General features: G+C 38.5%; 1 protein-coding gene across 2 annotated transcripts; it reads right to left on the bottom strand.

Annotated features, from left to right (window-relative positions):
- Positions 1-823: 823 nt before the first annotated feature.
- On the bottom strand, positions 824-25,476 carry RBL1 (retinoblastoma-like 1). Of its 2 annotated transcripts, XM_010564544.1 has the most exons (21): positions 25,390-25,476; positions 24,181-24,381; positions 22,664-22,728; positions 22,446-22,574; positions 22,180-22,340; positions 21,398-21,447; positions 19,459-19,645; positions 17,827-17,993; positions 15,407-15,519; positions 14,821-14,924; positions 14,105-14,242; positions 12,244-12,408; positions 11,936-12,071; positions 9,720-9,986; positions 8,554-8,732; positions 6,768-6,944; positions 5,258-5,329; positions 4,990-5,074; positions 3,098-3,264; positions 2,490-2,654; positions 824-2,254 (listed from the first exon to the last, which is right to left on the bottom strand). In XM_010564544.1, the coding sequence occupies exons 1-21, from the start codon at positions 25,440-25,442 to the stop codon at positions 2,084-2,086; spliced, it is 2,952 nt and encodes a 983-aa protein (XP_010562846.1). In that variant the 5' UTR covers positions 25,443-25,476; the 3' UTR covers positions 824-2,083. The 2 variants fall into 2 exon arrangements, with proteins under 2 accessions (XP_010562846.1, XP_010562848.1); XM_010564546.1 differs by lacking the exons at positions 824-2,254; positions 2,490-2,654; positions 4,990-5,074 and having other exon boundaries at positions 3,176-3,264.
- Between the last annotated feature and the right edge of the window lie 36 nt (positions 25,477-25,512).

Raw genomic sequence — 25,512 nt, 5'->3', positions numbered from 1 at the left:
CTTAATGACAACGAATAAGGACTTTAGCACCATCAGTTTTCTAGTTTCAGAGAATACAGTAACAATGTGGTGAGCAGATAGGTAAGAAGAGATCTGCACATGATGTTAATTAAAACCAAATCAACTCAACTCTGGTCATACAATATTGCTGAAAGACTTACGCTGTTACACCTGATCAGATGTTTCCCATCCGGAAAGGCTGCAATCCTCCACGCAAATAAAGCAGACCCTACTGAAAGCTAAATCAAGATTTCCCATTTCCCCCACAACAGAGGAGGCTTTTAGGGAGTGGGGTACATACATTGAATGGTTATAGTTGTAACAGCACTGATGAGCAGATAAAGGCAGAAAGGCTGTTTCTCTTGTACTTTTTATCTCAAGATGTGAAGAAAAATATTAAAAATTGAATTTTTATTCAATTACAGGAAATTGAACACAAGAATCTACATAAAACCTAGTCCACTGCGTGGCCATTTCCTCATACTGCAGCTCTCTACGGTCAAACCTTTCAGAAATAAGCACCTTTTTTGGAAAGTAAAAAAAAAAAATCAAATATTTAAGCAATTAATAATTCAAAAACAAATTACAGAGTTTGTAAACTTTCTACTCACTGCTGAGTAGGGTCCCTGCACACATACACTTTTAGATACTTTTTTCCTCCATCACTGCTGGCCAGATTCATTAGCTGAAACTGCTTGAAATCATTGCAGTATTCTTCCCTGGAACTGTGGTACAGCAGATCTTGCAGCATATACTAAACAAACCAAACAATGAAGTAAACAGAGCTCCTTAAACAAGTCCTATGTAATCGTTCAATTTTTTTTTTTCAGTTCAATATACATATGAACTGAAAAATACAGTGCTGAGAAGTTTCTCTATGGCTCTAAACTTAAATGCAGTTACAAAATAAGATCAAGCTACTGATTTACAGTAATGAATAAACCTTGACTTTTCTCCATTTTGGTAAAATAAACCCTACTAAATCCTCAGTGTTAAAAACTCAGTTACAAGAATTGGATGCTGGAATTTACAGATTTCCAATGAATCCAAGCCTTTAATAGCTATAAAACCCCCATATATACAAACACACCTTATCTGATGGGCTTACATTCAGTGTAGATACTACACAAGAGGCTAAGATCTTCAGGAAAAAATAAAATGAAGAGGTACAATTGTTAAATTAATTTGTGCATTTGAACAGCTGTAAGATGGACAAAGCCCCAGCTGTTTTTCAACCGTAACCAGCTTGTACTTCTTCATGGGTAGGCTGCAATGCATATGAACAGCTTCTATGGCAGAGCTGCTATCAGGCTTCCAACTGGAAAGAAGCAGCTCCCATGGCAGCATTTCCTAGCTCAAGAGAAAGGTAATTCAGACTCACTGAACCATATCTCAGTGCTTTATCAGATGTCAAGTGTCCAATTTAAGTCACTGCTATTTGTACTTTTTGATTATTGCCTTTGTTATTGCAAAAGCTGTCTGATCCACATCATAACATACACATTTACTGAAGTTCTGATAGGAGATGGAGCACAGCACAAATCATAGCTCAAAACAGCTCAGCTCTTCTTGAGGCTAAACGATCAACTTGTTCTCCACTCCAGTTACTCCACAGTAAAATAATGCATAAAATTTGACATTCTTTTAAAATAAGGCACTTTTAAACTTTCTTCCCCAAATACCAAAAGCTTGAGGAAACTTAACTGACTTCACTCATTTCCTTCTCATTCTTATTCAAAAAATAAACGCAATGTTACTAGAAGCTGAGTTACACTCAGAACTCACAATGCTCTAAATTAGGCTCGAGAACATCCAATATGGCTTTCTACAGATCACTCTTTTGCTAAAACAGCTCAAATAGAGTAACTTATAGCACAGCGTGGCCTTTGGGAATGAAGATGATCACCACCTCTCATTATCTGGTGTTTACTACTTAACCCTCGCTTTTTGCATCCTGTGGAAGTCAGGTGAAAGTTCAATGTTAAAGAAACTTGGCAGTGTCTGTATACAAAAGCAAGAAATAAATAGCGCAACAGCTGTATCCAACCCTGCAGCTTTTAGACCCCACAGAAAACAGACAGTTTTAATGATTTGCTCTTTCACTGACAACATCCTGGAGACGTTTAAGTAGAACGTCATCATTTTCCTGGCAGAGTCGCTTTGTAGGGGATTCAGTGTCACTATCAATTGTTATTGCTCGCTTCTTACTCCTGTGTTCACCTTGTTTTATCATATTGTTGATGTCCTTCAAACTCTACGATCAAGATAAAAAAAAGAAAAGTCACGAGTTACTACAAATCCATTTCAAACTTGCTCTGGTTTTCAATTACCTGAGAAGAAAAAGTTATTCCAAACCTCTTTGCTGAGCAAGTGATGGATTCTACATAAAGAATTCTACCCTTCACTGCAAACTGAGAGACTAGTTCAATGAAACCTCACTGCATTAGAACACGTCCTAATTAGGAGATTAACCCTCTCGTGCTTCCTACCTTTGAAGGGCTCCCATTAAATTTATACAGTAGTGCAGTTCGAGGTGTCAAGCAGGCACCGTTCTTGTGAGGCGAAACATAAACTGAGTGCTGCTGAGAGATCCGTCGAGGAGACACTGGCTGTTGCTTAATGTTGGGGAATGGAGACAAGGGAGGGGCTTCCATCTGCAAGAGAGGACAAATTTGTATAGGAGCTGAATCAGAAGATATTTCAGAGCAGTAACTTCACAGAAGGAAACATTAATACACTTCCAGATCTTCTTTAGAAGATTTTATCCCACAACAGTTAAACAGATCAAGTATCTACCAAACAACAGAACAAATGTATTTTCCAGATGCGTTACACAGATGCTCCACAGGCATTTGAACAAATGGGTGTTGCATCGATATAAAGAAGCTGAAACCTTGGTTGTAAACTGAACTGCATCTGCATTTGTCCCCTTGAAAGGCTTTTAAAGCAAGTCCCCATACCATTACCTACAACTACCTGACTTCTGTAACCACACCAGGTGGATAACAGAACAAAATTATTGACACACGTTTAACCATCAGGAAAAAACAAGTCTGTGTCTGATTATTAGAGTAGAAATCCAAAATACTTTACTTACTATGTGATCCTGGTTTGTGATATCGTACTTCAGTGCAAATGATTTTACTCTTCCTACATAGATTGCATTGTAAAATTTAATAAGATCTCCTCTCTCCTCTGTTCCCGACTCACTGGAGTTCTCTGCTGCAGATCGTCCTGAGGAACTGCCAGTTTTCACAGACGAGTCTAATAATAAGAGAGCGCTTCAGATTTCAGAAGCATAGCATCAGCAAACTGGGCGCTTCAGATTCAAACCTATAATGTCCAACTGACAAGAACTTGTCCATAAATTGACTAGTTAATGAGATGAATTAAAGAAATGTGCTTCAGACAGGAGCAGGGTGTGCTGTCGATGGTTATGAGCATTAGGAGGAACGACAAATCGCTGCTAGCAGGCTAGTGGATTATGGCTAAAAAGGCCAACATAAATCTTTATTCCAAACTTGGAAATAGCTGTAGCAAAAAATTGTAGCACAATTGACCCCTCTTCCCATGCTTATTTTGGGCAATGGTACAAAGCCATTTGGTGCTCTTAAAACTAAGTTTTAAGCAGTCTGACAACTCCTAGCTTTTAGCTTCTGTGAAAGTTTCTAGTGATCGGCTAGCGAAGAATAGCTTCATACTCAACTCATGTCTGCTGCAAGGAAGCCATGGCATCATTTGCTCGGACATATTATGAAACGGCTCTTCAGTGGAAAAAGCTGCAGCCACACAGCAAGTATATTTCTGTTAATGTTCTCTCTCCCCTAATTAAGCCGGACTACTACTGAATACAACCTTCTATGTTTCATCCTCCGTACTGCTTACTGCCAAGCAAAATAGGGCAACAAAGAATAAAACCTCTTGCAATCAGTGCACTACAAGACAAACATCAAAAGCTTCAGCTGATATGCAGAAGTGTAACTGCCTAGTGCCACAACAAAAGCATATGTTCCTGTAAGCTAGTGTTAAAAGAGCAGGATTAACACTAGATAAAGGAGATACGAGTCTATTAACTGAAGAAAAAGTCTGGCAGGAAAAGCAACAGAAGAACTTTGTAACAAAGTACATTTGTTTGACAAAACACAAGAACTCCAGATGCTCTACAACATCCAAGAACTGTGGAGCTACTAGACAGGATGCTGAACCTACAGGAGATCAGCACTTTCCTGGAACCTGGTGGAATCCTCAAAAGGCATTTAAAAAATGGCTCTAATACTAATTCAAACAGTTGAAATCCCACCCACAGTGGGAATTTACCATACAGAACAGTCTTCTAAATTTCTGTGTGTGTCCTGACTGCAGATCTGCTCTGCTCATGGGTTCATATATGGGCTTGTGATCTCAGTTTCCTGACACATCATTAAAAATGGTCATGGCACAATTTTCATGCTTTTCTCAAATACTACTCTTGTCCCTATCTCTTTTCTCCTCTAACCCAGAGCAAACAATGTATCAACTATTTAAAAGAAACCTGAATATAAGAAAATGGTGCTCTTAGCGAGTCACCATTTTATTTTCTGAAACAAGTTCTCCCTATTTAAGCCTTCAGGATAGATGATATTACAAAAAAACCTCAAACAAAACCCTGTCAATTTTCCAGGTACCGTTCATCTTTCTTTGTTAACCAGTGTTGCTGTCCAAGAAGAACTACACTATCACGAACACTAAGGAAACACCTCAAGCTCAAGCAATCAAATTTAAGGAAACAAAATTAAACATTTTTTTTTCAACTAGGAAGCATATTTTCCATATCTAACACACAGGAGGACTACTGACAAGATGGTTTCTTTTTCAACAATGCATTTGTTTTTCTTGAATGCATTTAAAACTGTAAAACTTGCTTCACTTCTCCTTATTACTTGACAATTCAGTTCTTTAAAAGCCCATAAGTACATTTTCAAAAACTGCAGATTACTTTGCTGTACCTACCTTCTGTCATCTCCACATCTTGGTTTGCGTTTTTGTCCAATAGGACATCGGCAGAAATATTTCTCAACAAGACACTCCTATAAACCTACCAGGGAAAAACACTCTTGTCAAGGAAAACAAGGAAGTCAAAAGACTAGATGAAATCCATTTGAATAAGAATGAATATAACACTAAAGAGGATTTGACTTTTCCCCTTATCAGTATAAACATTTGAAAAGCCACCTCTACCTAAGATTTATAAAACGGAAAGGCAATATTATTTACTCACATGGCTGTTTGCTTGTGGCTGATTTCTGTAACTTTTCATTATGTCCTGAAAAGTTCTTTCCTCTTTGGTTACCTGGAAAAGAAAAGGCTATTGAAGACCAAGTGCAAGCAGCAAGGTCGGGCTGCTCAGGTCCAGTCTATTCAATTAGCTTCCCTCTATACAGCTTTTTTGTATTACTATGAATACATAATTTAAAAACTTAGTTCCAGTGAGGAGAATATGAAAAACCAAGCTTTTTTCTTGTTCAGGCATTCCTTGTTTCTTAGCTATGAAAGCCTTTATGCTTATGACACTTAGGAATTATTCCTTTTCCAACTTTTCTTCTAGTGATACTAAAAATTAAAGAAGGGAAATATTAAGTCAAAAATGTATTTGTAAATTTGAAAACTGGACGCCTTAACTTTTCTAAACAGAAAATAAGGAAATCCTGAACAAAACACTAGGCAGGTATATACACACATGCAATTTCAGCTTTCTTTCGTACTTCAAAATAGCTCATTTGTTAAAAGACTTTGTTTTTTAGCTATGCATCTGTGATTTTAATAGCGGATGAGCAACAACTTTTGTAGCAGGAGCCAGGAGAGAATGAATATATCAAGATCTCTGGCTAAATTGTCAGGTCTCACACTGCACTGGAGACAGCACTCAGAAGACTGTATTTAAAAAAAATAATTGACAAACTACATGATAAAATACAGAGCACTGACTACTCAATGGTTTTGCTTTTCTACAGCTATCAGTATTGATGTCAAATGAGCCTAAGCTATGCTACAGTTAAGAGCACAGGTACTCACTATTTGAACATCAGTCTCCCTCCACAGATAGTGCTCCTCTTCATTTGTCTTCCTCAAGAAGAAAAGGTAATCCATCCCCAGTGTTTTAGAGGAGCCTGGGCTTAGTTTCACTTTCCTGAATTTGTGTCTGAATCAGACTTGACAGCCATTGTAACCATCAGCTCTCAAGTTTGAGTCAAACCAATATTCCAGTTTCATAATCCAACTTAATAACACCTTAAATTAATGCTGGCAAACTGAATAATAAATGAAGAAGTACGAGTAACAGGCAACCGGCTCAATTCCTCAACCTGAATCTTCAAAAGCTAAGAGGATTTTTGTGGAATAGAAGCTTTCCATCCATACATAAGCTTGTGAGCTCCTGCAGATTTTTGCATAATTCTGTAACTGTAATGGCTTTTTTAGTTCAGATTACATAGATCATGAAGATGACAAACAGGGTAGAAAACACAAATATGGGCCTGACAAGTGCTCATTGTGAATGTGCTCAGGAAGAGAAGAAAAATCCTCTCAACCAACTTGCTGGTTGATGGGAACTTTTAAGATTATGCAAAACAAGGAAGAAATATACTGGGACTTCATCCACTTCTTGGAAGGACTTTTCACTTGCCTCCAGTAATACGACATGAATAAAGCAATCAAACTGTAAACTGTGAACACAATTTACATTTTCAATTGACATAAAACTCCCTGACTTCCTTAAAACTACAGATTACCTTTGCCATGATATAAAAGGCACAGAGGAGGAGCTGGTCCAAATGTCTGTCCTTCATTAGATCAGCACAATGAACCAATGTGAATTCAAAGCATGTCCATATCTTCCTGCGCAAATCATTGGAAACATCCAATTTTAAGCACAGATCACGCAAGCGCACACTTGCCAGATGATAAACCTGGAAGAATAAGACACACAGTAGAGTCAAGCCAGACGAGCTTAACCTAGTCTGCAAAAATGAAAGTCCTTAAAGTAGAGCTGTTCTATATTTGAATAGTTCATTTCTGCAAAGTTTCCCCCCTCTGCCCAAGACAATGTCTTCAAAGACTAAGTTGTCAACTCTGTTCAAGTGTCAGATCTCTAATGCTTATAGGAAATCTGCTTAAAAACATTACGACTATAGCTTCTATACCATATCACTCACTCACTATAATGGAACACTTCCAGCAAGCACAAAGAAGGGACATACTTTAATGATGATTAAGTATAATCTTAGATTAGCAAGCTGCCAGATTTTTTTTTTTCTTTTTGATTACCAAAAATCTGTCTCAAAACCTGAAATAACTATCAAGTGCAACATTAGCCTTCTTCCATTTATTTCAGAAGTTCTCACTTCATGGATAGTAATTAGGCACAATATATTGGAAAGCAGAAAGTTAATTTCATTTTCACTTGCTTTACTGAACAGGAACAAGAAAGGAAAAGTAGGGAAAAACTATCATTTTGAATATGATGATCACTGTAAATAGAAGATCAAAATTTAAAGACAAATTTAAGCAAAGATTTTAGTTCTCCTTCATAACTAAGAGGAATATGTTGCCTACCACATTGTTTGTCAAATACATGGCTACAGCTGAAGTATTCCCTGACAGAGTAAAGCTTCTAAAATGCAGTCTGAGTTCATGCCTGGCAGCTGGCTAACCAATTCTTAATTCATTCTCAAAGACAGACAGACTGTCACTACCAAAATGAAAGAACCAATAGTTCAGACACAGGATGTGGCTTACAAGTGTTTCCAGGAATTAGTTTCTGTATTAAGATTTACCTTAAGGATTGTTCAATGTAGAATTCTCTAGGTTTACAATAAAGATACCTTAAAAGAGGAAAACCACTGAAAACAACTTCTCTAGTAAGAAAATAAACAGCAAAAGAAATCTAATATTTTTGAGAGATTGATTTAGGAATATGTTCTTTGCAGGTGTTAGGCAAGTTACCCCTGCCTCCTCCAAAGACCCCTCACACACTCCACACCAGAAATGAAAGCAACTAGAAACAAGTAATCTGAAGTTTCTCTGAAGCACACCCAGTTCTTAACTTATCCCTTAAATCCTTCATTATTTCAAGAAGTTCCTTCTTTCTAGAAATTTTTAGATAGTGTGTTACTCATCATTGCTTTCTGAGGCCCCATACCAGCAAGATCAGCACTACTGGGTAGACCTCAGAAAATAATCCCATTTCTGGTATGTCTAACCCTTGTAAATGCGGCAGGCAGTAAAAATAGACAAGAGAAGTAAAACTACCAGTATTTCTTAGGTAGTTATTTATAGAAGCCGCTAATTAAAAGAAAAAAAAATATGAAACATCTCATGGGGAGGGGAAGAGGGGGAAACTGGATTCTCTGCAACACTTGACAACATCTTTTCCCTTCTCCTCCCAGGTATATAAGAACTGCTCATGCCAAAGGAAAGGTACGCGAAGACTGACGGTAACGAAAACTGTACAAAGAGGCAAGTTTCAGTATGGCCATGAACAGAAGTGAAGCATGACTCCCTAATAAAAACACTTACCTTTCTGTAAAACAGGGCCAAGGATCCTGTTTTCTTTGGTTTGCTTGCTGATGACAGATGCACTTCTTGTACTTGATTCACCTGAGAGTGGCAGGGAGCCTGAGCCTCCATTTTACACGGCTGACCTAAATTCATCGAAATGGGTATCAGTGTGATTCCACCCATTTCATTTGCAACACCTGGAAATGATATACGCATCCAGAAATAAACCATTTGCTCTCCTCATGCTGCAGAGTTAAATTGCAAATCATAAATTCATTCACAAACATTTCATACTAAAGACATCTCATCCTTCTGTACTGGATGCTAAAAAGGCTCTTTGTCCCTCAGAGCCTTCAGAAATGATTAAAAATTACATTTCTGGTAATGCTTAAAGGAAGAACATGAATGTGAACGATCATTTCTAAAACTATCTGAAAGCACAAAGTTTACAAGAAATCACAATTTCTGTAGGCAGTGTTCCACTCTTTTGGGGGAGGTGGGCACTCCCTTTCTTTTTTTTGTATTATTATGCAAACCTGACAGCACATCATATACAGTCCTCATTAATTTCCTCAGTAGTCAAATTCTCTTGCTGAAAATCTCCTTAAGCATGAAAAGTGGAGATTTTTTACTTTTCATCTTTATCTATAGACCCAGTTTCAAAATTAAAAAAGGCTATAAAACTCATTTGTTATTTATCATTTTCAGAAATATTCAAGCATCACCCAACTTCAACAAAACAAAAATCCCCCACTATTTTGCTAATGTTAATATGCAGCCCTAATTCAGAAGCCTTTTAAGAAAGGCTTAATATGCAGAAATTCCAGAGCCTTTTAAGATTATAATAGACCAAAGTTAAGACAAACAGTAGTAAATCATTATTGGAGCTGAGAACCAAAGCATTGCTTAATCAGTGGTGAGATGTAACTGGAAGAAGCAAGAACTCCACAACTTTGTTCGCAAGGAGGAATCCTCAGGATGCTTGTCAGATATCAAATGTCTCCATGGAAGGAGACATCAGTATAAACGTAACCTTTTTTTTTTTTTTTTTGATAAAGTGATACATGTTCTTTTAAAAAAGAAAAAGCGATACATGTTCGCTCTGAGCAGATCTTAAGAAGCTGCATTTATTTGCTTAAGAAGCAAAACATCTGATAGAGAAGAAAAATGGGAAGAATTCATACCATGCAGTGGGATAGTAACCTTCTGTCCAGTTTTTCCTGGTGCTGTAGCTGTTGTCATGGTCAGTACTGTTTGGCCAGGAGAAACTGATACATTTTCAGCAGCAATACTTGATGCTGGAGCAATTGTCAACTTAGTTCCTTCGGTTAAAATTTTTTCCATCTGCATTTCTTTGGGGCTGTCATCTCCAAAGAGCCTTCTCTTAGCACTTCCAGCTGTAGGAGAACTGTAGCGCTCATGAACAGAGATTGGTGACAATGGCTGCATGTCTAGTATGCAAAGGAGGGGGGGGGGGAAATAACCACCTTAAGTGGAGCAGCTTAATAGGAATACTTCTCCATAGGAGGGGAAAAGGCTAACCTTCAAACTACAAAACCAGAGTACAAGAAAACACTTCTAGTTAAGAACTAATCTCACAGTTCACTGTTCTTAGGCGATATGAACAAGACCTATAGCCTAACTGTCTCCTTATATTTTTCAGTCATCCCAGACAGCTCAGTTTCACAATCGGGTACCAAGTGGAAGACAAGAGTAACCAAGCTAATTTCAGAGACCGAGGAACATGCAGGATTACAGATACTTAGAATCATAGAATCATTTAGGCTGGAAAAGACCTTCAAGATCATCGAGTCCAACCATCAACCATGCCCACTAAACCATGTCCTGAAGCACCCTGTCCACTTGCTTTTTGAATATCTCCAGGGATGGTGACTCAACCACTTCCCTGGGCAGCCCATTCCAATTTTTGACAACCCTCTCAGTAAAAAAATTTTTCCTAATATCTAACCTAAATCTCCCTTGCCTCAACTTGAGGCCATTTCCTCTTGTCCTATCTCCAGCCACCTGACAGAAGAGACCAACACCCACCTCACTACAACTGCTCCAGTCTGCTTAGCAGATTAGTAATATTTGCAAGTGATATTCCTCTGAACACATTCCTTTACAGGAACACTGACCACATTCCCTGGATATGCTGTCTTCTGCATGTTCTGGCTTTTAAACTCTCTCTAAACTAACCCCTGTCAGAAGCCTCCACCCTCATCCACCCCTGGTTCCTCTCAGGCTTTTCTGTTGCTTTCAAACATTTGCTCCAGTAGCAAGGCTGAAGTACACAATACTAATTTACAGGCTTCTGTTCCTCTGGATTTTTGCATTTCTGTTGAAGTCTGCTAGCCACTTACGAGGACACCAATGACACCAGTTTCCCATTTCCCACCAAGCAGAAACCTGGATAACTGGCCAAGTAAGACTGATTGGAGACCTTACTTCTAACTCTGCCAGGATGGTTTTCTTAGTACCAGGGGGAAATAAACATCTCCAATCCCCACCACTTTCCATTTGAAGTTAGGAGGAGGGTTTGGTACCAGATTCTTATATACAAGATGAAATCTCACACAGCCCTACCCATATATGACACCATCTCCAAGTTGCTTTCCCTTCCACCAAACAACTAACCATGACATCTACAGCAACTGCTTATACATCTCTTTCCTAATGAGTATTTAAAAAACAGTTTTGTAATGCAATTTGCCATACAAACACAAAAGGAGACAACATCACAACACCAATCAGTCCATAGTGCACCAGCAAGAACCTATGGACTACTGTTTGGGATACAACAAAAGCAGCAGTTCCTAACTAGGGAAGTACGAAAAAGCAACAGAAGTGCTGCCACTGCCTCTTCACTTTCACTTGCAAGAGAGTTCTGTGTGATACCTAGGAACCTGCAAAGAGCTAGGCAGCTCTTCCGAGGGAAGAATACTGCAGACAAAGTACTGTCCTCCCCTCCTGAAAAAAAAAAAAAAGTTCTGTAGGAAGGGGGAATAAATGCAGCTGTGGCATTCCATTTGAAAAGTCACTAAAATCCCATCAAACTCACTGAGAACAAACAACAACAGCAGCAAAAAAAAAAAACTCCACTGGAAAAAGCTGAACAGCAAAGGACAATAAGCCATCAGATGACAACCCACCTGAGAGTGAGGTAACCCTTGCATCATAACAGCAGCAAAACCTGCTCTAGTTCAGAACTGAAGCATTATCACCAATGTCCGCTGCCAGTAAGACACAGGAATCTAGACTTTCCCTTGATCAAATAAGACGCTTCACAATTCTGAATGCTTAATTCAGATTCAAGATTGCTTTTTGCAGTTACAACTAAGTCTAAACCTCCTCTCCCCAAATTCACACATTCAAATCTTATCAGAAACCTTGAACATACCCCGTCTTAAACTCCCACCAAGATCTGTCCGAACCTCTTTTACTCGAGGATGAATTATAGGAGATATCGGCATCATAGGCAAATGCCCAAGCCCACTTCCTCCATTGCTTGCTTCGAAATTACTGGGAAATATTACCTGAGAAATAAGAAATGTTAGTGTAAGATAACAAATAAATTTCCCTTCTTTGTGCCAATCTATTAATAGAAGTTTTTCTGCAGCAATTGTCTCATTTCAACAGGTTTTACTATAAAACAACAGTAAGAAAAAGAACATAAATTTCCTAATAAAAGGAAAACAGGTAACATACTTCTTCACAGGTTGGGACCTTGTTTTCTGAGGCCTGGAGAGCATTCCAGAGTGCTGAGTCCCGAGTCCAGGCGAGACTCTCGAGAATTTGTTCCTCAATGCTGTTGAGGTGCTTCACCATGTCTCTGGAAAGTCCGTCCTCAGACCGAATCAGTACTTCAATTACCTAATGGTAATAAGACACAAGCACAAGAGCAAAGTCATATCACTCATGCTTAACACTATCAAATCATTTGTTTCAGGATCCTGTTCAAAATGTCTCTTCAACATAGAATGCTCCAGCCTCCTTCTTGCATCTTAATCTTCCCTGACCCTCTTCTGATACCTCTTTTTTTAACCCCCTTTCCCAAAGGCAATCCAGGAGTTAGAAGTAGACAGCAGATGTCCCATCAATGCAGAACAACCCACTCCCAGGGTTTTTTTTACGGCTTTCTCTCACCATTGCTAAGCATGTACAGAATGAAAGTACTAAGTACACACAGTGCTCATCCAGCATGTGCAGCATACCTAGGAAGATATAAGCAGGTATATCCGCTTAGGATGGGTACATGAGAAGCCCAGCATTTAAGCTTTTCTTCCTTTCAAACAAGCACCCCATAATGAAAAGGGTTCAAAACCACTGTTTTAAAGTTTCATTTAAGAAAAGATTAGAACCCTTAACATGTACAAATCAGGGTTGAAAAGAGATGAAAGGGCCCTTGAAATACCATACTCCATCCCTATGCTCCAATGCAAGATCAATTTTATTTATGTTATTTCTGACAGAGGAACATTCAGCCTGTTTTTCTAAAGCTTCAGAGATGGAAATGCCATAAAACTTCCCTGGAGGACTTACTGGTGTGTTTACTTATTTATACTACAGAAGCTAAGCACGCAAAGAACAAAGATACAAATGGCACAAATGGAATAATAAATATTGGTTCTCTCCTGTGAAGTCTTTGTGATGGCAATTTTTTTCAAGTAAGAGTGCTGCAAGAATGTACACTGAACAGCAAAGAAAACTAAAATCAAACATAAATCTCTTCCACAAAGTTGGATCTGCACCAGTGCATCTGGTATTGATGTAGGCTACCAAAAGCCACAGCAATATTGACAGATTTGTTTCAGTTTCACTACTGCTGTACATCTGAGGATTAAAGAAGGGAGAACGGAATATAAAACAGCTTTCCCAAAGGGTACAATTTTTTTGGTTGTTATCATCTAAACAGAACTACTTCTGATTTATTCAGGACTAACCGCAGTAAGCTGTTAGGTATCTAGTAAAAATAGGAGGCACACAGATAGATGACAAAAGCATCAAACAAGTCAAAGAACAGAAATGACATTGGAGGCAGGGGGGAATGAGGTTAAAAAAAGAGCAAAAAGAGAATGCCCAGGAAAAGAAATTTTATGTTCTGTTATATAAAACAAAACAGAGAAGAAAGTAAAATTTAACAAAGCAAGCCTGTGATAAGTAGTAGTAGCCAAAGGCAACAAAGAATATTATTGCTATTTTATCACTAATAATCAGAACTATAGCTTGCAGTCAATAAATATGAATATCACCAAATTACATGCTTGAATGCTTTACTCTACTAAAAGTGTGTATATATATAAAGAACTAAAAGTTTATCAACAGCACATTACAGTAAGTACCATTTACAAAATGGTTTTTTTGCTTTAAATTTCAGCTTCAACTCCAGCATTACACATTCCAGGTAATACACTTAAGGACAGACAGAATTTAGAATAGGCATATTATACACTAACATCAGTCCTACTCCTTGATTACCTAGGAAGGAAGAGCATCATCCTCTAAGACTGTCAATCCAGCAACATACCATTTTTAATACAGATCTAGTCCTAAGACAGTATTTATTTACCTTATAGAAATAGAATGGCCTGAGGTCAAGAACTTCAATGATCCAGGGAAAGGTACGAGGTGAGCTATATGCAAAAAGCACGATCTCCAAGCAGCATGCCATGAGCGAGCGGTGAAAGACATCTTGTTCCAAGAGAGCCTGAAAAGATTACAGAAAATGTCAATAATCTGAAGTTTGGGAAATGAAGTTTGAATTTTGTGGCACTAATACTACATAGCTTATTGCTGGAGAGAAGAGCTACTGCTTTTTTCTACCTTCCACAGTCTCCTCTTTTTACAGGGAAGTTTAGAATGATAAAGACTAGAATTAGATTAACAGTGCCAAAACCATCACATTTTTCAGACTATGGCCAAATGAATTGGCCTCCTTATTGTGAATCACAAAGCAGAGCAAATGCACTGCTGTCTAACATGAAGTACTGATATTAATTGGATAAAGAAGAGAAAAAAGTTATCTGTCCATAAAGTCATGATGCTAGAAGGCAACACAAATCAAGATGGTTAGTTATGCCAGAATTATACCATTTTAACAGCAGAAAAAACTACATTTAGGGACCTCCCATATATTTCCCCCTTTTTAATATCAACAATATAGACAGACTGCTTTACTGCAGACTGTTCTATTATGGAACTGTCTGAAGATAATCCCCTGGGCTTCTGCTTTGCCCTTGTCTCTGCAGAGAGAGTCTTCTCCTTTTTTGCCAGTTCTTTACTTACAGTCAGATCCTTCCCTTGTAGTCTTCGTGTTTCTTGCACCATTACAGTCTCCAAGATTTTATAGTACAAGATCTCTGCCAGTTTTAATCTGTTTACAGCAAAATCTGAAATTTAAAACCAACAGAGATAAGCTCAATGCCGTGTATGTATAGACTCTGCAAATCAAAAAAGTATGTTCAGAGATCAAGAACAGCACAACATTCTAGAAATGTTTTAAAGGATTATGTATTTTAATATTGCTGGTGATGTAATTTTGCAGACAGGTGCAATAATAACTTTCCTATTTGTATTCTGTTTCCTTTAAATTTTAAATCTAAGACGACTGAAAGTTTACAATTTTTATTAAGAGCTGCTATAGTTTCAATGCTCTCTCAGTTATCCCATTTTGAACTGCAACCTTGGTTTTACTCTGTAATAAAGTTTTATTCCTTACAGCGTTCTGTTTGACAGCAATAGTTTTCTGTCTGGATATGTTCTGGGTTAAAAACAGCTCCACTGTATTAAATACTTAGATGATAGTATATGTATGCATTTCACTTGCCCTGGTTTAATATTTTGAAACATCCCATGCATTTCACATCCATACCTATATGAGATCCTGGCTGTTCATCTGTTGATTGAGTGTAGCTGCGACAGAACATCTCACCTATTTCTTTCACTCTGCTCGTAATGCTTCCCATAGGGCTGCGTGCACAAGACCTGAAGCAGAACGCAAAGAGAAAGCCTTGTTTGTATAAATAAATATCCAGTTTCAAAAAAAACTCAAGAAAAAACAAATAAAAAAATACCACCCAAATAAAAAGAAGAGAAGCTAGTTATACCGAGCTTTCCTTATCAGACAATAACCTGTATTACCACAGAGAACAGAGGAAAACATAAAACATACAGAAATATTGTTTCCTTTTTTCCTTTCCTAAGAGAGTTAAGAGAGGCTATGTAGATTTTGGAACAAATGCAGGAGAAAGCAAGAGCTACAGTAGCACACTCAGGAGAAAAACCTATCTGCTAGGAGCAAGGTAGTAGGAAGGATGCTACAACAGACAACCAAACACATCCACAAGACCACACAAACCAGGTGCGGTTTGAAGGAGTATAGGAAAGCTTTCAAAGTGAAGAGTAAGCTTCTTTCCAAAAATACCTGATTTACTAGCAAGGCAGAGAGGAAATGACGAACTCCACACAGTCACTATCATAAAAAGGGGCCAGAGAATCTCTCTGTCTGGAGATGCTCTTTCTGAATGCTTCCAGATTTTCCAGCAATTCTGTATTAGAGGACAGTGGCTTGTGACTAGTGTCAAATTAAGACACTAAACTATTTTGAAAAGCTAGCATTGAAATAAACTAAGGTTTCATTGAACAAAGCCTTCTAATTAACTTCAAAGTTATATTTCCAAGGAATGTTACTTTGAAAGAGAAAATATTCAAAAGCATAGAATATTACACATAGTCCAAAACACATTTCTTTCCATTTCTCCTAATCAGACAGTACATATCCTAGTGTTTGCTGAACTCATATCCAAGATGAGCAAAGTACTCAAAACATTTCTTGTCAGAGGTTTACTCAATTCTTTTCCCCGTTTTAATATTTACACCTCTCTTGACAGACTGGTTTATTACTTGAACAAACATATTTTTCATTAGAGATTGCAGACACACTAATGCTTTAATTGTGTAATATAAATAATATCAAACAGTCCTTACAAAAACACAATCAAAGAAACATTCAAAACAGAAAGGCATCTTGCTGAGCATTTGTAAACTTTTAAGAACAAGCGCTAGCAAAACTTTCAAAATATATGTAACTCCAAAGATGAGAACTAAAAGTAGTATTTTTCACCTATTTATGAAGGTTGCTTTATAAAAAAACATTACTTTTGCACTTCAGCTGTTAAGTGCTAATACTAAACGTCCATTCTGATTAATAAAAAAAAAAATCCAGATACCTTACACCCTAATACCGCAAGGGCTTAATTTGCATGGATGTTAGGCAAACACCCAACAGCTCTACACATATTTACTATTAAATTATTGCTTTTTATGAGCTATGAAGCAACACCAATCTACCTTTTACTGAAACTATTTTGTTTATACTCATCTGCTTATGTACCAACATTTTCATGTGCATTTCACTACAGCCAGCATGCAGTCATGCATTCAGGAGCCAAAAATATAGGTTGATCTATATAACTGGGACTCTGTCCTAGAAATGGTGATCATGAAAGCCTGGGGTTGTGTTCAGTAGTCACTTATTATGATTTCCCAGTATCATACAGCAGCTGTAAGGGCTGAGCAAGAGGCTCTTGACTAGGAATGCTCTAACTCCTGCTGTGACGCCTGCCCTAGGACAGACATCACGGCTCAGGGAGGAAACCAATAAGCTGAAGCATGCTTAGGGAGCGACCACCAGAACAACTAGAGAAGTGGAAAACATTGCTGCTGCTATACAAGACATCAGCATTGACAATAATTAGGGCCACTGCTAGGCTTATATATATGCTATAAAGTTAGATTAAGATATCCTGAAGTAGTATGATGAAGAAATGGGGAGCCTTCAGGCTGCTTTTAGTCATATCTTCACAACTCTTTAAGGCAAAGATTATAGCTTGTTGACTCTAACGTTTCCCTCCTCCCCCAAAACCTCTGCCAACATAGCTACCAGATCTTTTAAATGAGCCATACTTGTTTAAAAATTAAAACAAACAAACAAGTATTTGGCTTTCAAGCAGACAAACAGCTAAATTAACATTAGCAAAAACTGAAGCTACATTAATACAATGGTGGCAACAAGTCAGCGGGGGTGGTGTGTGTGTGTGTGTACAGCTATCCTTCTCCAGAAGATGAGATCATCTAGAAAACAGAAGATCTTTCAACTAGAAATAACACAGAAACACAGACAAAAATATTCTGCACCAAACAAAAAAAGTCAAATCTGAGCAAGAAAGCAGTCACAAGCATGACCAGATGAGTTTCCGTTTGTATGAGAGCAGCTGCAGTGGACGTACTTACTCAAAAATAGTTATCAGTTGTTCACTCGGTGCGTTTTTCAATCCAGCCACAATGCTCTGCAACCGGCTCACGCTTTGTGTTGCTGAAGCAACAGGTGTGATGACAGCTTCTTTTTCTCGTAGGTATCTCCTTCCAGTCAGTGGAGTTGAAGGAGCAAATGACCTTTTCTGTCAGAGAAAAATAATAAATAAGATCAGTCAACAGAACTGTTTCAAAAACCTTTCAAGTGAGCATCTCCTGCAAAATCGCTCCAAAGATTAAAATGACACCACTAGTACGCTATCTGAAGGCTGCCATCAAACCTGTCATTTCAAAACTGACTACAAATTAGTTAAAGTTTTCTCAGAACTCCATAAATACAAAATACAACAAATCTTCAGGTGGACTAAAATTAACTCAAAGGTTTTTTAAAAATAAAATATAGGAAAATGAGACTTTAAATCTTAAAACCTGTTCATTTTTAAGCTCACTTGAACACTGAAAAATACAGGGCAAGAAAGAGAAAGTGTATGCTTCCACTCACTGAGTGACACAAGGAGTATGTGGCAGAGCTACCTAGGAGAGGGTCAGAGGCAAACATTCTTTGGGAAATGCTGTCCTGGTGGACTTAGAGCCTCCCTTATTCAAAGAATGATGTAGAACTAAGCAGAAGGAGCTGTATCAACCACACTTACTTATTTGTATCCTGCTTTCTGGCAGTGATGCAATAAAGTATTTGGTTCTGAATTATTAGAACAGACTACATTTTGAAGACACAAGGCAAATAATGAGGAAAGGTTAAGCCTGCAGTCAGTATGCATAAGTAGCAACGAGGACATTATTATACTATAGAAACTGAAGTTCAAAAATCGATAAACTCACTCCAAATCCCTGTCTTTAATTTGCCTGAATATGAAATACACTTGTATTTGGGAGAAAAAGCTAAGCCATATAATTAATTCACACCAGCACTAGTATCTTGTAATAAGTACTCTTATTTTTTAACTGACATGTAAATCAAACAGCATGTAGTTCTTTCACACAGCCAGCACCATTTTTCCACCCTTATCCAAGTTAAAAAGTAATCAATCAAGTGTTTTCCCACATGCCAACTTCATTAAATACATTTTACATTCTTAAACATAGTGAAACATTAACTCTGTTTACAGGTTACTTTTTGTAATGAAGAATTAGACTTTGGTGGGTTTTATGTCTTGAATGTTATTTTCCATAGAATAGTACACAGTTGACTTTTCCTGTCCTAAAAAAGGAATTATTGGGAAAACAAATAAATTAATCCAGCACAAAGGTTTCATGGTATTCTTGTGGGGTATAAATGAATTTTGAACAAAATGGTAAGACCTATATATTTAGGTCTCATTGATTTTTCTTGGACAAAAAACAGACTACACGCATGAAAGTGCTCTCATCCTGTTTAAGGAATAGTTATTTACTAAATTCCACAGGAAAGAAGACATCACCATTTCTCCTTAGCAAGACAGCATCCACTGAAGCCTGCAAATGGCATTCATCATCTTCCTCTCAGGAAGAAGCTGAAGAAATTCAAAGTCACCTCAGTGATTTAAATAGCATACAAAGATGGAAAAACTTGAAGGAGTACTTTAAGCAAGATCAACATGTTAAATGAATCACCTTTTCAAAATGCTGCTGAAGATGACACTCCACATGAGCTCTTGCTGCTGTTTTCCCTACTGGCACGTCTGCAGGAAATTTCCGAGGAGTGCCAATTTCTTCTTCAGCATCAGCTCCTAGGAAAACTCTCTCATCAAAGTCACCCACTGTCAGAACATACTCTTCGTACTCTTTATTCAGTGCTTTGCTGAAAGAGAAGCCCAGGTTTTATATCAAAGGTTAAACTGCTGAAGAAATAAAAAAGGTGTCAGTGGAGCTAAGGTACAAAACTGAACCCAACATGTGTTCAAAACGTTTAATACTTTCAGCAGCACTGCTGCTTGTAAACAAAACTTCACTACCCCAAAGAACCTGCCTGCAGTCATCCCTACCTTCCTTCATACTTAAACCTCACCTGTTCTCTCAATGACCTGCTGCAGGGACCACTCTTCCTCCTAACTTACCACAAACATTTGGCTCTCGGTAAGAGGAGGAAAAAACAACTTTACTTCTTTCCCAGTTGCAAATAAAACAGTTTGGAAGTACTCAGCTGATCGGAGGTTAAATCTTTTATACGTGGAGCACATTAATGGTAGTTGCATTACACCAGCTACTTTTGATTTCCACTTTTGCCACTTGGTAGCCTGTAATTTTCATAATGGTACAGAGGAAGGGAAATTTAAGAGCTATCTGCCTGGATTCAATTTCTAAAATCACCACTGACATATGATACCAAACAAATCTTTCATTTTCTTTATTCCAGCTAACCCAACTGTGAAACAGGAATGTCTAATCTCACAAAGGTTGCAAAGTTTTAAACTTACACTTGGGAAGCAGAATTAAACTTTTGCATAAAAATCAGAAACAGCTCACATCAATAAATCCTGCCTGCACGTTCTTTGTGATACGTGAATGCTATACAAAATATCTTTTGCCTGCAAAGTGTCTTAGCAATTCAAGCTACCACTTAAGCATGTATATTAATGAATCATAGCAATGTATTCATGATGCAAGTGATTCTGTAATCCGACAGGAATTTGACTGTATCATAGTTTCACCCTCCCCAGGTCTTTTAGAAAAAGTAAAGGTCTATGAAAAGATTGGACAAGGAAACAAGAGACACTTCCATGTTTCCTTTAGATGTCAAGCTACTTCTACAAAAGAACAGGGACTACTGCATCATTCCACATGACAGTATTATTAAATACTATTATTTTTAAGTATAAATACTAAGAGAAGTTCAAATGGATCACACCATTTTACATCTAAACTTCAGTGTTATTTACATTGTTAAAACAAATGAATCTTCGCTCAAAATTCTCAAAGCAAACCAACAAATTACAAACTCAACTTGCAAAAACAAATCATTAGGTATTTTTGGAAACAGCAAAAAAACCCTTTAAGGGATCTAGAACAAAGCAGCTGCTGCTCATATTTTGCATTTAAATTAGCTTTCAGAAGTGAAGATAAAAAGTTTCTGAAACAACTATACTTGCTTCCCACAGAAACGCTCTACCTCTTTTTTGTGGCTTTGCAATTGTTGCTGCTTCTTCTTTTGAGTACTTTTGTTGCATTCACAGATTTATACACTCACCTGGAGACTGATAAATGAATCCAAACACTTACCTACTCAGGTGTAATATTTGAGGCGTATATAGAAACACATCCATGAACTTCAGAGTCAAGGTTGTGATTTGCATCAGATTACTCAAAGGTTACAGGTTAAAGCACCATAAAACCCGACATTAAGGAAGAAACTCTGCAGCTGACCCCCTGATATTTGACACATCTCAGATCCAGAAAGCATTTCAGCCAGATAGCAGCTTTGATTGTCAAATAATTAAAAAACATTAGTTATGGTAAGATAAAGGAACAGGAAAACCTGAGATTTAGCATTCAAAGGCCTGTATTTTAGAAACGAAACCAAACCCCATGATTAAGAACATAAGCTGTAACTTACTTATTTTCTGTAAAATTGCAAAGATCCAACAGACATTCTCCTTTTAAGATCTAAGAATAAAAAGCAGAAATATCTTACATAATAAAATCAAAACTGTTCCAGCTCTAACAGTGTGAAGGCATGATGGTTTTAGCCAAAATGGAAATGAGATTTAGGAGCATAACTAGACTTTTTTTTGCCTAGACCAAAAGGACTACAATGCCATTAGCAAGACAAACAGATGAGGACAAAGCCCAATTCTATCCAAGCCCTAGATAAACTCACTCTTCAGAAACAGTACTGCTATTTAGGGACTGACCTGATGAACAACTACACAGAAACTTCCAGAGAGCTTGGAAAAGATTTCCAGGATCAAAACCAGACAGGACAATTTGTACACCTGCAACCTTAACCTCTTCCTTCCAAAGCATTTTGTTCAACTCCAAGACAAGCAGTAGGACCCATGCTATCATGACAGTTATCCCATAAAATTATTTCACAATGAGATTATTTTTTTGCCTGAAGAAAACATTATCATCCACAACTCAGTTTTACACTGCCGGGAAAGGAAAGCAAAGATTCTCCACTGACATAAAAAGTCAAAACACAGGGGACCTTACAGCATACATCATTATAAGTGAGAGTAAATTCTGTTCTTGCTAAAATATATACAAAGAAAACCTAACCCAGCCCAAGTTCATTTCCCTGTTAGTACACTTTACTGCAGAACCTGCAGGATTTAAATGGTCTCCCAATCATTCATCTGAGCGCTACCATGCATTCTTAAAACTATTAAGATGTACCTTCCTATCAAATAGTTTTGAAATGTATGGCTTAAAATAGTGTTCCTTTATTCCTTTTGCTTCTACTAAAAGCCCATCATGCAGCTCACACAGTGTGGCAATGATGCAAGGAGGATCTTCAGAGGCTTTGATCTCTGTCACGTGGAAGTCCACTGGCAAGCCTGAGAACAAGGAGGGGGGAGAAAGACAACCAACCTTCAATTTCATTTAAAAAGAAACAAGAGAACAAAGCATATTTGATTTTAAATAATCTGTCCCCACTGTACCTTTAAATGATGGATTTAGCAATTCTCTTCTATTTGGACACAAAAGGGCATTTGCAAAAATCAGGTCCAAGCAGCACAGAAGCAAATGATAGGAATTTACTAAATCATCTCCAATCATACGGAAATTACCTTTAAGAGACAGCACATGTCAAGCAACACAAAAGAAGTTCATAGCTCAGGATGCATACAAACCATGCAGCTAAAAAAGGCAAGCCTACCCTTAGTGTACACAAAGAGAGTCCAGCAGAAGTTGAAGAGATCTTTAACACTGCATGGCACCCACCTATCAATGAGGAAAACGAGGGAGAAGTCAGTCTTCAGTTCCAGAAAGCTGAAGCTTGTTTTACAGTGAGAATTTCATTCCATTTGCTTGCTCACAATAACAGTCAGAGCCGTTGTCTGCCTTAATTTCACACGAAGGCACTATCTCAGCTACATGTCTTTATTTCAGCTTTCACTAACTGACGGTCTCCTACCTCGCTCCATAGAGAGTTTTGCACAGCATCCCCAACCTTCTGACCCCTTTTTGAGCCAACGACTGCCTTTGGTCTGTGACTCCAGACACGCTATTTTGCTGGTGTCGCATCTCTAACAGAATCCTCCCTCAGCTCCAGGCAGTGAGATGCCAAGGGCTACAAAAATTCCAGTGACAGTTTTTCTTAAATATTTTACTACAGCATCAGTCATCCCTTCAAAATATGCAACTACAGCTTGTATTACAGCTCATCTGCTGAATCATGTTTGGAGTAGAGATCATCCAAAACCATGGAGCTGGACAACCAGGGAATACATTATTCAAGACAGCCCACACAGATGCTAAAGCTGCAGTTACACTAATGAGTGCTGCTCCCATGAAAGAACATTAACAGAGCATACCAACAAAACTTCTCCCAATATGCAGCGATACCCACAAAGTGATGCCCTGCCATAAGTAAAGAGCTGTAGCAGCAGAAGTATCCTTTCTACCTGCAGATGTGGAGCTATATCCCTCCTCACTCCAGAGGACACACATGAGCTGGCAAAAATATCTCACACAGACTCAGCTCAGCTCCGTCATTATTAAGGTTACACTCTTGCTGTAAAGCTACCACAGAGACGGCTGCACAGTTGGCAGGGAATACAGACAAGCTCCTTTAATTAAGGCAGAACTTCTGTGTGTGTCTGGAAGACGATACCACCAGTTACTAAGTTTGTCATAAAAATGAGTGCATCAGCTGTAACTTCCTTCCATTTGCATGTTAGCACTCATATGGCAATCACATTAAAATCCCGTAACACGTAGGTCACTGTGGATGTAATGCCGCTTTGTACAGAGGGATTATGTCACGACAGCAGCTACCTCAGCCGGCACTTTGCCAAGGCAAAATATTCCCAAGCTACTTAAGCTATTTCTGCTAAACGTTTTAAGTGTCGGTCTTGCTGTATCTCAAGTTAATCCATCTCACTGTACCTCTCCCCACCACACAGACATTCTCACTGTAGGCCAGTTTCTGCATGTTACAGTGAACTGCGTCAACAGCCACCGGATGCAAAGCTCTGCTGATGCAAGCTGTACCCCACCAAGATTAGGGGTGTTTCTGTATTCATTGCATTTCAGAATCAAGGCCACAAAGAGGCCCTATCACTTCAGAACTTTATGTAACTTTTAAAAGCACAAATAATGATCTTAATTTTCATTAATCTCTATTAGGTATAGCCCTTTCCAGGGAAAAGTAACATTAACTCTCAGAAATACCTCTGTTTCCTGCTTCGCTGTGGTTTAGAAGTTTCTTCGTAAGGGTTTTGAAATATATCCAAAAATATTGGTTCAAACTTTTTGAAAATCACAGTTGAGACTTCAAAATTTCTCTCCAGCCTCTCCACTCGCTCTCGGAATTCCTGTGGTAGATTTGACATGTCCATCCACTTCTTCATTTTGCTAAAAAACTGAATTAAACTTAAAAGAAAAAAGAAAAGTCTGCTTTATTTTGAGCTTTAACTAACTTCCTGTATTCTGAACTTTTTAAAAAGCCAAAATGCAACAGATTTACTCCTTAACGACTAATGTGACTAATATATAGGTTGACCATTTATTTTGATAGACTCCCAAACAGTATATATTGTAAGCTTTTTGCCTTGTATCACTTTGGTTTTTCTCTTTGACTCTCCCTGAAGCACAGGCACAGAACCACTGATTTTATTTAAAGGCTGTCCGCATAACTGTGTCAGCTAGGGAAGGGGTAGAAGTGAAAGAGCAGGCACAGCTCTGCACTTGTAGAGGGGGAGGCAACAAAACCACAAACAAGAGTCTGTGCCTGTCGAAGTTACCTACACAAAACCCCATTAGCTGTAGGTGCAATTACACTGGCAAACCCCGCTCTGGCAGTTCAGCTGAGGACACGTCTTTAAGTGGAACGAGAAACACTCCGAGTTCTGTCATCTCAGGTCAGAGCTACAGTGGCAAGTGCAGGTGCCTGCCAGAAAGCCCCGGCAGTACATAAATATTTACGTGGTCGCAGAGTTCTGTGTTGGCAGAACGCTGAGCTCGGCCGCTGGCACTATGTCTAGCAATTTAGCCTGAATCCCAAGTCAGACACGAGTCTTATCTGGCCTGCTAGCAGAACGTTCAGAGGTCCTGTCTGCATTTCAATTAGTTACAAAAAGAAAAAGAAATAATTGGCATGGGTGGAACAATCACTGGTCTGACGTGGTTGGTTTTTCAAAGGCTGGAAGCACCAAATTACGCAAATTTGCATCTTATTTCCATTTTTAGCAAAAGAGAGTTTATTGCTTTTACACGATTACCTCGGGACGTGTGTTTTGCAGCGCTCGGAGCCGTGAGGAAAGGAGTGGGTCCCTGCACGGGTGGCCTTACCGGGGCAGCGCGTGAACGGGCGCCGCAGCGGAGCAGCCGGCAATTCATCAGCCACGGCGATTAATTAACCAGCCGCGCGGGCAAGTTCACCTGAGCCTGGCGGAGCGCAGGATCCTGGTCAGCGACACGCCGTTCCCCTCCATCAGGCCGCTCCCCACGGTGGGCACCAGGCTCTTGCGGCAGGGGCCGGAGGGGGGCGCGGGCCACCCACGG

Source organism: Haliaeetus leucocephalus, unplaced genomic scaffold (genome assembly GCF_000737465.1).
Source record: "Haliaeetus leucocephalus isolate CR32 unplaced genomic scaffold, Haliaeetus_leucocephalus-4.0 Scaffold182, whole genome shotgun sequence".
Classification (NCBI taxonomy): Eukaryota; Metazoa; Chordata; class Aves; order Accipitriformes; family Accipitridae; genus Haliaeetus; species Haliaeetus leucocephalus.
This window is presented reverse-complemented; position numbering and strand designations above follow the sequence as displayed.

What these genes read in the sequence shown, in the direction of transcription:
- RBL1 (XM_010564544.1), bottom strand. Translation starts at nt 25,442, where the DNA reads ATGGAGGGGAACGGCGTGTCGCTGACCAGGATCCTGCGCTCCGCCAGG. An exon ending in TGCAATTTTACAGAAAATAA is followed by an intron (nt 19,646 to 21,397) that starts GTAAGTTACAGC and finishes CTTCTCTTTCAG; the next exon opens with CAAAGCACTGAATAAAGAGT. An exon ending in AGATGTGGAGATGACAGAAG is followed by an intron (nt 3,265 to 4,989) that starts GTAGGTACAGCA and finishes TCTTATTATTAG; the next exon opens with ACTCGTCTGTGAAAACTGGC.